Here is a 17225-nt window from a genome sequence, read left to right on the forward strand (position 1 = left end):
CTTGGGAAACCATCCAAATAGAAGGGGCTGGGGATGTTTTGAGAGCGAGGGGCAGGATGCTCATGCTGTCCTCCTGTCATTATAGAAAGGAAGCATGGAACAATTACATGACGGGGGCTGGGGTTGCAGCTCAGGGGAAGAGTGCTTAGGGCCAAGACTTGGGTTTCATCTCAGCACAACAAAAGAAAAAAATTAAATAAATTGTTAAAAATGACATGGTCCAAGGCTGGAGACACCGAGGAGGTATATTCAGAAGACAGTATTGGGTGGATTCAAAATGTCAGTACACTTAAGGAAACATTCAAAATGGTTTCTTCCCTTCCAACTTTCTGTGACTTTGCTTATTGATACTGTGATAATCCAGCCTGAGAACAATAATACTGGAGTTAACACACACCCACCCACAATAAAGTACCGGAGGTTAGAAAAGGTTCCCCTTTCAAGCCACCTCTCCATTTGAACCAGCTATGAATTCCTGGTGGCCAACCCAACGTAACACTTATGGTGCAGCTTTCTTGGGGGTGGAAAACTCAACTGTTTTTCTAGGCACCATGATCCTTACCACTAGCAAGTTCGAGTGTGAGCAGCTTCTCTGCCTGATTCCTCATTATCAAATGAGCAGAGACTAATTGTTATGTCCCCTTCTCACTTCTAGCATAGTTTCATTGTATGTCAGAAAACCCTCCAATATCCCAGCCTTGCAAGTTACATACATTAGAGTAACTTATCTGCTTTATCAACAGGATCCTTGATTTCTCAAATGATTCACAACCAATTTTTTTTAAAATAAAATTATCTTAGTATCTAAAATGGTTTAACTCCAAAACTTCATGAACACTGGTATTAAATAGGAACGCGGGCACCTGTATTAGGAATCATGTTAAGTGCATATTAAAAATACCGGGACTCAAATGTATGATATGTCAAGATCATTGTACTGTCATGTGTAACTAATTAAAACAAATTTAAAAAAAAAAATAAAACAAAATTCAAGTGGAAAAAATAAGTGGGAATTTAGGAATGTACAGGAGTTGATCAATTATAATTATTCCCTTACTCTTACTCCAGTCTTTCTTAAAACCAAGTGATCTTACCTGGTGAAATTTTAGAGATAACACTGACGTTTCAGGCACAAGGGAGAGAGAGCCGGCAAGCAAAATCAGCTGAGGTTATTGCCTGATGTCAACCAAAAGGGGAAAGAGGGCGTGTGTTGGAGGGTCTGGGTGGATGTCAATCTCTCTGCATTGGGCTAACTCACGGTCACACACCCACTGCTGGCACTTGGGGGCGCTCCGTAAACACTTCTTGAACGATTCTGGCACAACATCTAGGCAAACTGTCTGGATTGCGAGGGGCTAACTTGCTGGAGAGAAAGCAGAGTTAGCGTCCGCGGGAAAGAGGGCGCCCTCACGAGTGGAAGCGACGTCTGGAGGCCTCTAGATCACAGCGACCTCGCAGCTGGCCCAGGGGCTCGGTCTTGGGGGAAGGTAACAACATCCTATGAGGCGCGGAGCCCCTGGGGGATGCGAACTGCACATGCTGGGGTCAAGGGTCTGGCCAGGAAACGAGCCCTCGGGCTGTGGGAACTGAGCCTTCAAGTTGGTGCGAAGGCCCAGGTAGAGGTACAGACTGGAGGCAGGGTAGGAGGGAGTGACAAGACAGAGTCCCCATCGCTGCGAGTCAATTTGAGCGCGGCTGACAGTTTGCAGAATGGGCTTTCCGGGGAAGTGCGCACGCGGCGGGATCCTTTAGAAGTCTGCAAACTTCGTCCGGCACGCTTTCCGGTGAGCGCCGCCAAGTTGTTGGCCCGAGACGCGCCGGGGATGGCGCGGGACCACAGTCGCAGGGCGCGCTCTCCCGGGGTGATGCGCGCGGCCAGCTTTGCAGAGGGCGACCTCCCAGGACAGTGCGCACGGTGGTCGGGGCCACTTTGCGGGTGGCCCGCTGCGCTACGCGCTGTGCCAGAGCTGTAAGCGCGGCGAGGGGCCCTTCCTCCGCCAACTTTGCGCAGCGCACGGTCCCAGGCGCGGCGCACGCGGCCTGGCCCGGTTCCGCGTCCCGTCTGGGCGGCTCCGCCCCCTAAAACTTGGGACTTTTACTTTCGCTTTCGCGAAAGCGGCCCCAGATCCTAGCAGCTGTGGGACGAGACCGCCGCAGGTTCTGGCCGCCGTGGGAACGGTAACCGCGGCCCCCGCCGCCGCTCGCGCTCCGCAGCCCTGCCGCCGCGCGCTTCCTGCCGCCGCCCGCCGCCCTGCCCTTCTCCCCCCTCCCGCCCGGGTCCCCTCGCTCCGCCCGCCGCGCTCTGGGAACCGGCTTCCGCTTGCGGAGTGGCCCAGACCGCGGGCGCGGAGTCTGGGGAGAGGGAGAGCACTCTCCACGCCCCCTGCTGCTGGCTTTGCTGAGCTTCCCGTCCCTTTTCTCCTAGAGCCTGGGGCCTGGGGACACTGCATTCGGGATTGGGCGGGGAAGGAGGGATGGCTTGGAAGGGAAGGAGGGAGGGCTCCCTGGTCAGACTGGCCTGGGTTCCAGTTCCCACGCCGCTGCTTTCCGGCCGTGGGACCTTGGCCCTCTCCGTGCCTCGTCGGATAGGTGGGATCGCAGCGATCCCGGGAGGATTGTCGCTGTGCGGATGCAGGAGGGGATGGTGGTGCCCAGCAGCCCTCTGTCAGGGTTAAGAATGCTGGCGTTCAGCTCACTGTGGGCTACCCCTTGCTGCAGGGCTCTTGGAGGTATCTTGAGGGGGTGAAAAAGAGCCAGGTGACACTTGGCCCTATGTGTGGACTCTTGCGTCCGTTCACCTTTGAATTCAGCTTTCCAGTTTATAAGGAAGTAAAATTACTTGTAGATGGTTTGGGTGGATTATTCCCAGGCCTCTTCCCATGAACTCCTGCGCTGGTTGACGTGGCCTGATCTTTGTGTACTCAGACTGTTTCCTCCTTCAGAGTCTGCTCAGCCTGACCTTACTCCTCCTCCGTACTGCTATTGCCTAGGTATACAGTCCACTTTCTGCCTCGTGCAAACTGTGTGGCTTTGGGCAGCATATTTAACCTCTCTGAAGTTTCTTAGGCAAGACAAGGGTCAAGTTTCCTGTCTCCTAGCAACCTGTGAATGTCAGGTGACATAGTGGAGCACTTGAGTGCCAGGCAGAGCCCAGCTTCCTCCCTCCAGAGACTGGAGGTGAGGAGGTCACCAGGACTTTTTCTCTTTGGACCCTTTAGGAAGAATGTCTTCATTGGGGCAAAGAAGTGGGGTGCAGATTGTGTGATGTCACCTGGCAGGGAAAGCAGCTGCTATATAGTCAGTTTCCCAACTTCTAGGGGGCAAAACACAACAGTTCACGTAATAACTGGGAGTAATTCCCCCACCCAGCTCTGTACCAGTTGCCCCAACTTGTGCGCACCTGTTAAGCCTGTTTAGAGATCGCTATAGGAATCTTTTTTTTCCAGTCTCCACAAATGCTGTTTTAAATATGGGTGTTGTTTTAAAATATCAGTGGAGTCTGACATTGAGTGTTCTCTCAGTCCTGGGGACAGAGGTGATAATGGAGAATATTTGTAAATATTCAGCATGTGCCATGCCTTGTCTCTTGGGTCCTCACAGCTGCCTGAGACTTAGGCATCTCCGTTTCCCATTTTACAGACCAGGGTGCTGAAGCTCAGAGGCTGAGTACTTGTTCCAAGGTTCTGTGGCCAATTCACACAAGAGCTGATCTGCTGGTGGCCACACCTGGGCTCTTAACCATCCTCCTGGGTCCCTTTGGTTCAGTTGTTTGATATGCAGTTTATTCAGTTAATTTATAAAGAAATATGTATTAGGTGCCTGCCAATTTTCAGTGATTTAAAAAAAAAAGGCTAAGGTGAGCTCCCAATCTGCATACAGGTACAGTCCTGGTGAGTTATGGCAATAATAATAACAACTAAGACTTCTTATGTGCCTGGCGTTGTTAGTGCTTTGGATGTGTATTAGGCAATTTTTTTTTTTACTATAATGGAACACCTGAGGTTTGTCCTTTTATAATGAAAAGAGGTGTATTTAGCTCACAGTTCTGGAGGTTCAAGGGCATGATGCCAGCCCAGCATCAGCTCCCCTTTGGTAAAGGTCTCATGGTGAATGCCACCACAGCGACAAGAGCACATGCCAGAGAAAGAAAGCATGTTGTAAGACAGGAAGCCAAAGCAGCCAGGGAATAGCCAGGCTCATTCTCTAGAGAATGAAGCTAAGGTTCCTACAAGAGCTACCTTGATCTCTTCCAAGGGGGCAGCTCCTCCGGCAAGACCTAATAACCTCCTGCAGGGTTCCATCTCTTAAAAGTTCTGTTGCCTCTTACTGTTCTAGGGATCAGTCTTCCAACATGTGAACCCTTGGGGAACAAACCACATCCAGGCCATTAGCAGTAGGTATCGTCTATTAAATCATTTAAAGAGACGTTAGGCACGGTTCACAGTGGGAGAAGCTGTGTTCCTTGAATGTCTGCGCTTTGCAGCCTTGACCCTGAAACTCAGCCAGATACAAGAACACGGTGCCAGGTGCGCCCTCTCCAGGAAGCACGCAGAACTGAGCCCAGCCTGAGTTTTCTCTGTGGGTGGTGAAAATGAAAGGAAGCCAGGGGTCAAAACCCAGGGTTGGCGTGCCTGGGAAGAACCCCGCCAAGGTCAGGAACCGCACCTTGGGCCCTTTGGGTGTTTCCAGCAATCAAGCCCAGCCTGGTAGAATGAGGAAGAAACTGATGCTGAGCCTTGCAGATTCAAGAGTCCAGTCCACCGCTAAGTTGTTAGCAGAAAGGCCCGCCACCCTCAGCTGAGGTCAGAGTCAGCCAGAGGTGATGCTTAGGCCTCAGAAAGAAGGTCTCCTAGCCCAGGGAGTGGAGGGAAAGCGCCCGCCACGGGGCTGTAACGCCCAGCCTAATTCTGCTTCTCTGTAGCTGAGTCCCAAGCCCTCTCCCTGTGGCTGGGAAGGTGGGGGACTTTAAGCCTTGCTCCTCCTTGGAGGGAACCTACCGCTGTTTAAGGAGCACAGAGCTCGCTGTGCCTGTGCCGCCTGCCCTGCCCTCCGCTTCCCCTTTCAGATCTCAGGGGACTCTGTTTCCTCCCTGGAGAACTTTCCCTCACTCCTAGGTGGCTTATCAAGGTCCCCTGTGTGGCCACTCGGCACTTGCCTTCCGGTACCCACCACAGTTGCAGGTCAACATTTGAGCCATCTGTCATCGATGTCTGTCCTTCCACATGGCAGGACAGGGTCCCCCTGCTCACAGGTGTGTCCCTGACTCCTAGACCAGGCCTGGGGCTTTGGACTCCCAGAAGGTATTCACTGAATGAGTAACAGGGAGTCTCCAAGATTCTCAGCTTTCCTGATAATATTAAATATAAATGTTTGATTTTTTTTTTAGAGACATTTTGGCTTGAGGGATTTTCTTAAAAAACAAAATACTTTATTATGGTATAATTGATGTGGAAAAAATTGTGCGTATTTAATATACACTTCTTAAGTTTGGGGATAGTATGGGTGTCCATGAAATCTCACCCCCATCAATACCCCATCACCTTCTAAATTCTCACCACCCTCACCACTGCCCAGCTGTCTCTCAGGTCAGCCTAGAAGGTAGCTCACAATGTCACCTGGATCTCCAGGCCAGTAGGCCGTCACTTGGCCTCTGCGGACATCCCTCTCTGAGCTGGATTCCTTCTCCCCACCTCCAGAAGCCATTACTTGTACTCTGGAGCACAACATGTTCTGTAGAATGATGCTTTCTTGTCTTCCAGCCATCCCAGCTAGCCCTGGAAGGGGAACAGAACTGGCCCCAGTGGCTGGGGCCTGCTCAGTGCGGTTGAGAGGCTCAGAGGTTGAGAACAGGTACACATGCAGTCTGGAGAGGTTTCCCTCTGTTGCTCAAAGAGGATCCCTGGTCCCTTCGTGAGGAGTGGAACAGCACTAGATTGTGAGAAGTCATCCTCATGCTCTAAGAAGAGCATTGTCCTCAACTAATTCTTTTCCCTGGGGGATTCATTTCTCCCAAACTTCCACTCAGTATCCATTTAATAAGCACCTTTGGTGTGCCAGATGCCTTTGACAATGAATTTATATTGCCTTCAGACCCAGGCTATTAGCAGAGTGCAAATCAGCAAGACCAAGACAAGGGCTTTGGAGGGAGCGAGCATGGGGTAAACAGCCAGGTAGTAAATATTTTTGGCTCTGTGGATCATAATGACTCAACTCTGCCTCCGAGAAAACAGTCACAGATAATGCCAGTGAATGGGCTGGGCTGCTTTCCACAGGAACTCTGTATTCACGAGAACGGGTGGCAGGCCATAGACAGGAAAGCCCTTAAAGCCCAAGGAGACAGGCTAAGAGCTAAGCTTGTGGACACTGCAGATCTCTTGACAATTCCTGAACAGGAAAGTGATTTGATAGAAATCCATCTTGGTAGAGCCCTGTAAAATCATCAGAAACAGAGGACTTGGTGGCTTCCAGGTGCTGGTGTTCTTGAACTGTGTTTGAGCAACAACAGGCAAAAGATGAGCACACTATGACCTGCCAGGAATTGTGAAGATCCCAGTTGATAGAAACCTCCCATGATTGACTGTATGCACTGGACAGTGAACAGACACTGTGAAGGCTGAGAGTCTTCCTGTGGGCAAGGCAGGGCTTTGAGTCCCTTGCTGCTCTTTGCTGTGTCTCTGGAATGAGGCCTGGAATAGACTTGGCAGTCGTGTATTTAATTGATGGTGTCGTCATTCTGGAGCTTAAATATGCAAACTGCTCACCCCTAGGCTTAATTGGAAACGGTGTCACCTAGTGAGTATCATTTAAAAATATCACAAGGCCAGCAATGCCACTGAATACCAATTGCCTGTTTGGTTTTTTGTTTTTCCTCCTCTCAGATGGCAGATGATCGGGACCACGCTGGGGAGCTGGGAGCCGGGGATTCTGCAAGTGCAGATGTCGTGGATGCTAGGCCAGACCGGTCCTCGTTTGTCTCATCCGTGTTCCGGTAAGTTTCCTTCCTTGCTGAGTTCATCAGGAACCCTCAGCCACTTGAGCCTGCCACCCTCTGCCATCTCCACCCACCCATGGGGAGGGGACATTTAGGGAAGGAAGCTCATGCGTGCATTAGAGGTTTGCATAGGATCTTGTGGATTGTATGTCACAACACCAGGGTCCCTTAGTGCACCCTCCTGTCTCAGGAGTTGGGGGACCAAGGTATAGGGGTCTCCTGCTCTGTAGCTGTGTGTCTGGGAGAAGTTCCCAGGAACGAGGGGCTGTTCTCATCAGAGGTGACATGCAGGCACCTGCAGGGTGGAACTGGGGCTGCTGCTGCCTGTTGGGAAGGGACTCAAAGGCAGGGCCCAGGAGCCAAGGGACGGCGGTGCTGGGGGACTCCTTCCTGCCTGGTGTCCGAGGAGGACAGTGCATGTTCTGGACGACTGTTCCCATCTCTTCCTTCCTTGAGTCCACTTTCAAAATTCTAAATTGGACATTTACTACCAATAATAGTTACCTTTATTAAACTCTCATGTGCTGGCTTGGTAGTGTTTTACCCAGGCCACATGGTCCCAGGGACAGTTCTGTTGTCCCCACCATTTAACAGATAAGGGAACTGAGGCACTAGGAGGTTTAACCGTTGCTTTTCTGATGACAGCCAATCGGTGGTGCAGCTGAGATGAGACTCTAGAAGGTTCTAGAACCTTCCCCTGTGCGTCCATTTAGGAGCAGGGCTGCGGGGACACGGAGAGACCCTGCACCCCCCACTCGTAACTTTGACGGTGGCTGGGCCACGAGCGGAGCTTCCTGACAGGAAACAGGAGCCATCGTGGGTCAGAAGCACCTGGCTTCTTTGTCCAGCAGCCCCACCCTCACCCTTATCCATGGTTTTGTTTTGGAGATTTTGATGACACATGGCTAATCGTGTCTAAAATATGAAGTGGGGAAATTCCAGAATAAACCATTCATAGGTTTTAAATTGCATGCCATTCTGAGCAGTCCCAGGGAGTCTCGCACTATCCCGAGTGTGACTCATCCCTTTGTCCGGAGTCTGCACACTTGACCTTCCCATTAGTGACCTGGCGGCCAGGTTGGTGATCACACCCTCGGTGGAGGCACTGCAGTGCTGAGCTCAGCTAACACAGGAATGGTGATGGCCATGCGAGGTGCCAGAGAGAAGCTGCAGAGTGCCTCTTTAAGTGCAGAGGGTACTGAGGTCGCTCAGATCTGTGGTTAAGAATGGATCTGTGGCCGGGTGTGGTGGTGCACACCTGTAATCCCACCAGCTTGGGAGGCTGAGGCAGGAGGATCTTGGGTTGAAAGCCAGTCTCAGCAACATCGAGGCGCTAAGCAACTAAATAAAATACAAAGTAGGGCTGGGGATGTGGCTCAGTGGTCGAGTGCCCCTGAGTTCCATCCCTGGTACCAAAAGAAAAGAATATCCTGTGAAATACTTGAAAAATATAGCCCCAACCCCTGGGAACTTTCAAAAGCCAGGAGGTAAATTGGCTTACCCACCCCTCAGGAAAGCTCCTCAGAGCAGCGGCCTTCAAGTGTTGAGTAATGTCGCCAAACTACCTGGTCCCTTGTATATTTTCAAGTGACATAGAAACTTTTTGTTAAGGTAGCCATGAATGATATATTCTACTTTTCCCATCGTTTTTGAGGATTTGGGTCAAGCAGGTTGCCTCTAAGTGAAAAGAGAAACAGGAATTGTTTAATCAACATTTCAGAAGTCTTTGTAAAGCTTTGCTAAACTCCCCAGAAATGAAGAAAAAGAATGGTGTGTGTAAACGTTGATATAAAAAATATTTCTTTAAATATATCCAGGGAGATCCAAATCTATAGAGATTTAAAAAAAAATGGACAACTCTCTCAACAACTAGTTTTTAAGTTGTTTCTTGTTTCCCCCTGAACTCTGGTGTTCTTTTATTTTTTAAATTCATCCCCCTATTTTATTCTGATAGAATACAGAATACATCCCTGACGTATTTATGTGTGCATATGTGTGGGGTGTGGCTGTGTGCGTTTTAAGACATTTTCCAGGTATTGTGAGTGTTAAAAGAAATTTACCCTAGACTGTTAACTATTTAAGCCATTATTAACTCACAGTTGATCTAAAAAAAAAGATGTTAACAAATAACTAATATTTTTAAGTAATTCCTTACCAAAATAATTCTCAATGGAAATTGCAATGCATTTTCAACTATTAATGAAGCAGATGGGCTTTTAAAATTAGTTTCTAAATAAATCTTTAAATAATACTAGTTGCTGGAATAAGAACAAGTTTGATATTTTGTCTTTTTTCCTATCTTTCATTTTTAGAGCTATATGTACTGAAAAACCATGAGTGAGTTCATGGGAGGGTAGGAATTTTGTTATGGTAATGTATCTTAATTCTTCCTTCTGAGTTCTGTGCCAAAAATGACAACTTGATTTGGTCCCTTTCAATTATGTTGAAAAGAAGGAATTGGAAATTACCTGACCTACAAAGGCCTTGTTATCCAATCTTTAGAGGTATTGTTCTTTTTTCAGTTTCTGGGAAGTTCTCCCAGAATGCATTCAAAAACTTCCCAAACAATTGTTTATTAAAACCCACTCCCCTTTTTATGTAGGGACAAACCTGTTTAATTCAAAATGTTCAACAAAAAAAAAGATTTTTAAAGTAGCTTTAGTAAATATCTTATCATTATCCTTTTAAAACAAATGTCAAGACCTGGGAGCTGTCAGCGTGACTTGCTCATTTATGGAACTGCCCCCCCCCACCCCGCCCATGTCACCTGCACAGCCAGCTTCTGCACCCAGGTACCCTGACTGGACTTGCTTTCTGTTAGGGAAGATCTGATTCCATTTTTCAGTCCAAGAAATGCTGATTAGGCATCCTGTGACGATCATCTTGTTTCTGAATTCTAAATTCAAATTCTTGGATGGATGGATGGATGGATGGACGGACGGACGGACGGACAGACAGACAGATGGGGAGGGTGAAAGGAAAGGATATAAAACCCAGCCCTCTGTTTACCTCCTGGAGCCAGTGTTGGTTTTGATTTCACAGACTCTAGCTCAACACTGATGAAATTTGGGGGGACAATCAGGGGATGAAAGAAGCAAGGTCATTAAACAAGAGCCAGCTTTGCTTTCACTCCATTCCGGGGTGTGTGTGTGTGTGTGTGTGTGTGTGTGTGTGTGTGTGGTGTTTCAATGCATAAGTGAATTTGGAACAGCTCAAGGTGGGGCCCTGAACACCCCATAATGTCGTGTGTACTTCACTCTTCTCAGACTCCTGTGTAACTGGAAGCCCCACCACGGAGCTTGATTCTAGGAAACCATGGATAGGATATTTATGTGTCCCTTCTTAGGTGACTGGAGGTTTGGACAGCAGGTAGAGAGGTTCAGGTGGGTGCTGTGGAGGTGGGGGAATTTGAAAAGGTAGTGGTGTTTTGGACAGACTAGTTTTAGGAGAAAAACATATCAATGGAAATTGAGGATGTGGCCATGTCTGCAGCCCTTCCAAAGTCGCTGAGTACCCTGTTTGAAGATGTTGGCCTAGACCCTACTTTGCCTAAGCGGTTGTGATTTGTGGTGTGATTTCTGTCCCCCTCAGTCCTTACATTCTGGTCCATTGTACCTGTCTGAAATCAAGTTTCTTATTATCAAAATAAGCCCCCCGAGTATCTTTGCAAAATATTTAAATTAAACGCCACTTTCTGAATCTGAAATGCTTATTTTAGTTGCATGAAGCATAAGACGTGCTTGTTGAATTATTAAAGAATATGGAGCTACAGTGGATGGAAATTCCATGTCTTATTCTTCCAGATGGCGAAATGTTGGTTGCTTGTTTACATTCTTTAGCCGTCTGACCCTCTCCACCTATTAAGTGATAACACGACCAGGAGGAAGTCAGTTTGAATACCATTCAATTAGGATTTATGACATACCCTGAGAATTTAGAGTTGTTATTCTATTTTTTAACCTCATTTTGAACCTCATTAAGGTGTAATTTTTTTGTCTAGGAAAGTATCAGCAACTTTAAAATTAACCACTCTAGATGCCCTTTTTGGTTGATAATTTATTTATATCATTCATTCATGAACTATTTGAAGTGACGGAGAGCAAGTAAGTCCCTTGAGCCAAGTCCCATTGTTGATCAGCTGAGCCCAGGTTTGAACCTGCGTTCATCTGCCTCTCAAACTGGCCTCTGTTGCCACCTTTGTGCCCCAGGTTCTGTGTTGGCCCCAGGGCTGCAGTGGGAGCCAGAGTCATGGTGGCCCGGCCTTCCTTCCAACCCTTGCATTTGTGGAGGGAAGGCGGCCTTGGAACAAGTGATTTAGAATCAATCCTAAGGACAGTGGGAGTCACTAAAGGGTTTAAGCAGTAGAGTGATGTGATCAGTTGTGTCTTTGTTATGTCCCCAAAGGTGCATGAGCTGTGGGCCAGAATAAATCTTTCCTTTTCTAAGTTGATTTTCTCAGGTATTTTGTCACAGCAACATAAAACAGACTAACACAGCCTTTTAAAAAATGATGCAGGAACCCTGAGCTACAGTGGAGAGGGGATCTATGGAGATGGGCAGCAAACCAGGAGGCTGGGACAGTCGTCCAGGCCGAGTGGGATGGGCAGGTGAGGCAGGGCACTCAGACTCCAGAGGTGCCGGTTAGGTAAAAGCAACAGGACTCTGTGACCAAGTGGAAGGAGAGCCTGAAGAAGAGAGATGAGGAACGGTGGCACCTGGGTCACAGAATAGTCGTGCCCTCTGGTCACAGACGTAGATTGTGATCTGAGGCACAGAGTGGGTGTCCAGCGTCACTTCAGGCTCCTGGACAGTGTCAGGACTCTAACTGGGGTTTTTTATTCTACTAAGGACGACCTGAGATGGCATTCAGAGGTTGGTGACGTCTAGAGATCTAGGAGTTGGAGAGGCACCAGGTGTCCACCACCAGGGTGTGGTTGGCTCCTCAGATGCTCCTTGCAGCTAGGGGCCGATGGCTTCCCTCTTGTTCCATCCCATTCCCTGGCCCAGAATGCCCAGCACCTCCGTCAGGGAGACAGGGAGGGAGGCAGCAGAGCCCCACACCTGTTTCTAGTTCATCAACAAGACAGCCCACCCAGCCTCCCCTGGAAACCCTGCAGGATTCTCAAAAATGAAAAGAAGCCCCCATTTGCCCAGAAGCCTGGGTAGGACTCTGGCCCTGGGTAGTTCCAAGCTCTGTCTTGACTTTTTTCTCATGGCCACTAGGTGGCAGCACAGCATCACTTTATTTCCATTCCAGGGGCCCTGACTAGTCCAGGCTGCTCTTGACTCTTCTTAAACTTTATATATATATTAGAAATGTGTTCCTCATTCTCTGGTTATTGAAGAATATCTAGAAAACACAGATAAAAATTACCCAAGATAGTTTAAAATTATTGTTTGAATTGTTAAAAATTTATTTAGGGGAAATAGGTATGGGTACAGTCTAAGTTCATTATGTGCCAGTTTCTAGCTCAAGGCCCGTGTCGTCAGTGCCCTTGAAGAGGGATCTTTTTTTTTTTTTTAACATATTTATTTAGATACAGAGGCTTACTGAGTTGCTTAGGGCCACACTGAGTGGCTGAGGCTGGCTTTGAACTCGTGATCCTCCTGCCTCAGCCTCCTGAGCCACTGGGACTACAGCCTGTGCCACTGCACCTTGCAAAGAAGGATCTCACTTGATGTCAAGGTGACCCTGGAGCACCTAGCACAGGTGACCTGCCACCCCCATGAGCCATGCAGTCCCTGCACTGGCTCAAGTGTTTATTAAATGCCCAGGCTGGGACTGCAGCTGTTGACTAGGCTTCTTTAGGATACAGCCTGGTTGCTGGGGGAGGCTAGGAGGGGAGGGAAGGCAAGGAGCCGCGGAACTGGACCTCCACTTCTCAAGAGAAACAGGGCTGGGGGTCCCAGGAGACAGGCAGAGCCACAGGGCCATGGCAGAAATGGTGGTCAGGCTAGGCACCGACCCAGACTCTGCTGGGGAAGGTGGGTGGAAGGCACTGGGCGGGGGAGTTGGGTACGGATGACAGGGGCCACCAAGAGCCCTTGCAGCCCAAGCCCCGCAGCAGCTGCCTGGGAGAGGTTCCCCTTAGGGCACCTCGCTCCTCTCTGGGCTCTGCTCGGAGTCAGAATTCAAGAAAATAAAAGCAAAGTGGCACACAGATCCCCGGTCCCCGGTCTCACATTTCTGGCCTCGCGGGGCCCTGGGGGACCTGCGGCTGACAGGTTGATCCTTCCAGCTCCCCACAGAGAGAGGGCAGCAGCAAAGGCTCATTCTCCAAATGTGACCGAGTCCCTGTTTTCGAGGCACAGGCTCGGGTCACAGGCTCGGGTCACATGGGCTGCTGCTTTGCATCGTCCTGGTTTTCCAGTCTGTCCCCTGGAGGGTGCTTAGTAAATGCCACTTGGTTATAATTCTCTCTCCTGCCTGCAGCTCGGGCTTCTCCTCCAGGGCGTGTTGTGTGTAAACAGATCCCTGTTTTTAAAATGTGTTATTTGTGTCATTATGAGAACATCAGGTGCCTACCTTTCCATTCAGAGAGGAAGCAGTGCTCTGGAAAGGGGCCAGACCTCAGCTCATTCAAAGAATTCCTTCCACGTGAGGCCGGTGCTGTGCCGTGAGAGCCGCTGACTGAGAGAGGGCAGGTCTGGGCCCCTAAAGACACAGGAACGTGAAAATCCACCCAGAGCATCTCCTTTTCATTAAAGGAAGATGTCACATTGAGCCTGCAGACTCGTAGAGGTCTCAGTGGCTGAACTGTGGAACCAACCCAGATGCCCGTCAGTAGACGAAGGGATAAAGAAGCTGTGATATATATTCACTATGAATATTACTCAGCATCAAGAGAGAACAAAATCATGGCATGGCAGGTAAATGGATGGAGCTGGAGAACATCATGCTAAGTGAAGTCAGCCAATCCCAGAAAACCAAAGGCCAAATATCCTCTCTGATAATTGGATGCTGATCTATAATGGGGGGACAGGGCATGGGAAAAATGGAGGGAGGAATTTTAGTTATGGCCAAAGGGAGGGGGTATAGAGGTAGGTAAGATGGTGGGATGAGAAAGGACATCATTACCGTAGATGCATGTGTGACTGCACAAATTGTGTGACTCTACATTGTGTACAACCAGAGAAGTGAAGTTGTGCTCCAAAATAAAAAGAAGAATAGATGTCTGTTCCCAAATTTGCAGTGTCATATTAGTGCCATATTGAAGCAGCCATGTTATCTAACTAAGTAAAATAACAGTGGAGGTGGAGTCCAATTGGACAACCTGGGATCAGATCCTGGTCCTGCCTCCCACGCTGTAGTTGAGGGCCTACTGCAAGTCATGTGACTTTTCTCAGCATCAGTTTCCTCATCTGCATCATGGGGATATCCATTCTCACACCATTGGATTGGTGTGAGAATCTAATAAAATAACCAGAATGCATCTAATGAGGAAGAAATCACAGAATCATATTGTTAAAATTGGAAGACTCCTTAAAAGTTCATTTACCTAACTCCCTTCTGTTTTGAGCAACAAAAATAAGACCAGAGAGGTAAAGTAATGTACCTGTGGTCACCCAGCAGGACTGTACCATGATACAGGCTTACTTAACTTGGAGTCTAGTGCTCCCACCCTGATGTCAAGTGCCACCCACAACTGTGGTGGCATCGAGCTGTTCAACCACATTAATCCTCCAACAGCAGTTTTTTGCTTCCACCCAAGTGGGTCAGCAAATTCAATTCTTCATACACACTGCACACTTTCTGCTTCACTTCAGCTGTGGGATGGTACAGGGACAGCTGCTGCAGCAGGATAGCAGGGACCCTCCCTCCGGTCGACAGGGCACGTTTCAGGAGTAGTGAACCACGTGTCACTAAAATGAAACATGGTCAGAGTTTAGGAACTGTGAAGCTGCGTCCTCTATGCAGATAGAATTTCTTTGGGTATTTTGGGTTCTAGCTCTTCCAGAAGGGGGGGAAAAAATCAAGATGAAAAGAAAAGAGTGAGAAAAGGAGGTAAATCATCAGATTTTCAGAGTGTCTTAGTCCACTTCCTGTTGCTATAGCAGAATGCCTGAGTCTGGATGATTTATAAAGAACAGAGGTTTATTTTGGCTCACAGTTCTGGAGGCTGGGAAGCCCAAGCACATGGCACCAGCTTCTGTTCGGCTTCTCGTGAGGGATTTGTGTTGCTTCAACTCTGTGACAGGAAACAGAAGAGCAAGTGGGCATCTACAAAGAGAGGGGAGCGTGAGAACCACCCCGTCCCTGGAGAACGACACTGATGCTTTGGTGAGGGCAGTGTGTCCATGACACAGTCACATCTGAAGGTCCCACTGCCTCTCAATGCCATGACACTAGCAGTTCAGCTTCAACCTGAGTTTTGGGGGGACCCACCACATCCAACTGGAACACACAGGACTAGAAATTTAAATGCTGTTAGAATAGAGTGGTGAAGTCCAGTACTAGAAAAGCTGCATGAGAACATGACCTGTGGCCTCCGCAGTGAGCAAGGCCGGGGACCCCAAGTGAGAAACGTGTTCTAAGGCCTTGCGTGATTCTGCCCTGAGCTCGCTGGCCCTGCGCCTGGCCAGGGCCTGTGCTGGCGAGTTTGTGTGCCACTCAGAAAGAGAAAGGAAGGGTGGGGTGACGCCAGGGTGTGGCCCAGGCACCTTAGCTGTTGTGAGCTCTGGGCCTGCCCTCTATACACACAGACACCTCCTGGGTCTTCCGCTCCGTCTCCTAGGCTATTTGAAAATATGCCAGCCTTGATTGCTCCTGGATTTTTTTTTTAAGTTCTTTGTCCATTTTTATCATCAGAGAGAGAGAGAGAGAGAGAGATCTGATCATCCCTTTTTGGGGGAGAAAGAAATGTGGATGTGAATCGCTTTAGGGGAAAGGGATCTGTTCTCCTCCTCGACACTGGGTTTCAAAGAGGTTTAACCCACCCCTCTTACAGTGTTTCTGCAAACTTGAGTTTTCAGAGAAGGACGTAGAGCGCCAAGTTCTGTCTTGCTCCCAGAGCTCAGTTCACGTGGGGAGGGACGCAGGGAGCAGGGGGGTCGCCCCTCCATCAGCCGGCAGTTAGCCTGGACTGCAGGTCCCCACCCAGACACTGGGAGAGGCATCTCCAAACTGGGGGCCGAGTGCGTGCTTCGGTCCTGTGTGTCTGCGTCTTCCCCCACACACTCGGGGGTCGAGATGGGAAAGTTCATTAACCCCAGGGCTGTCCCCTCCGTGCAGGACCCCAGCAAGGGTTTACATGCTGCTTCTGCAGGTCAAGGCATTGGGCGTGTCCTGGGGCCTCCTGATGTCCTCCTGGTGTTCCTGGTCTGACCACCTTTAGCAGGAGGGAAAAAACAGCTGGTGAACTCGAAGGTTTTGATTTAACACAGATTCACTTCCTGTCGTCGTGGGTGCCTGTCCACGGATCTTGCCACGCATGTGCGTGCCGTGTGCAGGCTTCAGTCGACTGGGCACTTGAGCGGTGGGTCACGTGTGCATGCTCGTCCTGTCACGGAGCTGCAGGGTGCTGTGTTCCGTGGTCACTCCGCCTCTTGCTCGGCCTTCCCGCCGCTGTTCTGGGTTTTACTTTTGAGGCTCCTTCTGCTGGCTGCCTGTGCACGGAAGGGGTTTCCCCTCCCCCTGGACCCCGCGCTCTTAGCAAGTTGCCTTTGCCCTGGGGAGGCGTCCAGGGGTGGGGGCTGCTGCAGGGTGGAGGCTGGCCAGTTTCTGCCGGTCAGCAGAGAAGGGAGAGGCCAGTGTGACCTTCCCAGCCGGGGTTTGAATGGTCCTATGGAAAACTCCAGCGTGCAGCTCACTGCTGATTCAGTCGCAGGCCCTCAGGGCCCGCGGGGCCGGTGCCAGTCTCCCGTCCCCTGCGGAGCTGGGAGCATGTTGAGTTTTTATTATTACCGAGAAGAGGGAAACTCGCTCCCCGTCGTTGCGGGGCGAAGTCTGCTTCTGCTGCAGAGGGGGCCCCTTCCCGATGGGGACGCCAGGTACCGCCCTGCACCTCCTTTTCCTCCCTGCTCCGCTCTGGCCTTGGTGTGTTCAGACCGACTGTGGGGATGCCCTCTGTGGAAGCCATGAATGAATCATCCCCCAAATATTTAGACAGAGTGGCTAGCAAACCCGAGCCCTGGGGAGGCGCAGGCCCAAGCTCTGCTTAGTGTTTGCTGAAGAATGTCTGCAAACACCAAGCAGCTACTGGGAATCCTGTCCACAGAGGCACTTTAGGAAACA

General features: G+C 49.6%; 1 protein-coding gene across 1 annotated transcript in view; it reads left to right on the forward strand.

The window, feature by feature from the left end:
- The first annotated feature begins 2110 nt into the window (after window positions 1-2110).
- The window catches only part of Casp7 (caspase 7), a 31539-nt gene continuing 16424 nt past the window's right edge, over window positions 2111-17225 (forward strand). Inside the window, exons 1-2 of the mRNA XM_026389170.2 lie at window positions 2111-2178; window positions 6879-6988. Of these exons, the coding sequence (XP_026244955.1) occupies window positions 6879-6988 (110 nt within the window). The 5' untranslated portion in view covers window positions 2111-2178. The remainder of the gene's footprint in view (window positions 2179-6878; window positions 6989-17225) is intronic.

This window comes from Urocitellus parryii, chromosome 5 (assembly GCF_045843805.1).
Source record: "Urocitellus parryii isolate mUroPar1 chromosome 5, mUroPar1.hap1, whole genome shotgun sequence".
Taxonomy (NCBI): domain Eukaryota; kingdom Metazoa; phylum Chordata; class Mammalia; order Rodentia; family Sciuridae; genus Urocitellus; species Urocitellus parryii.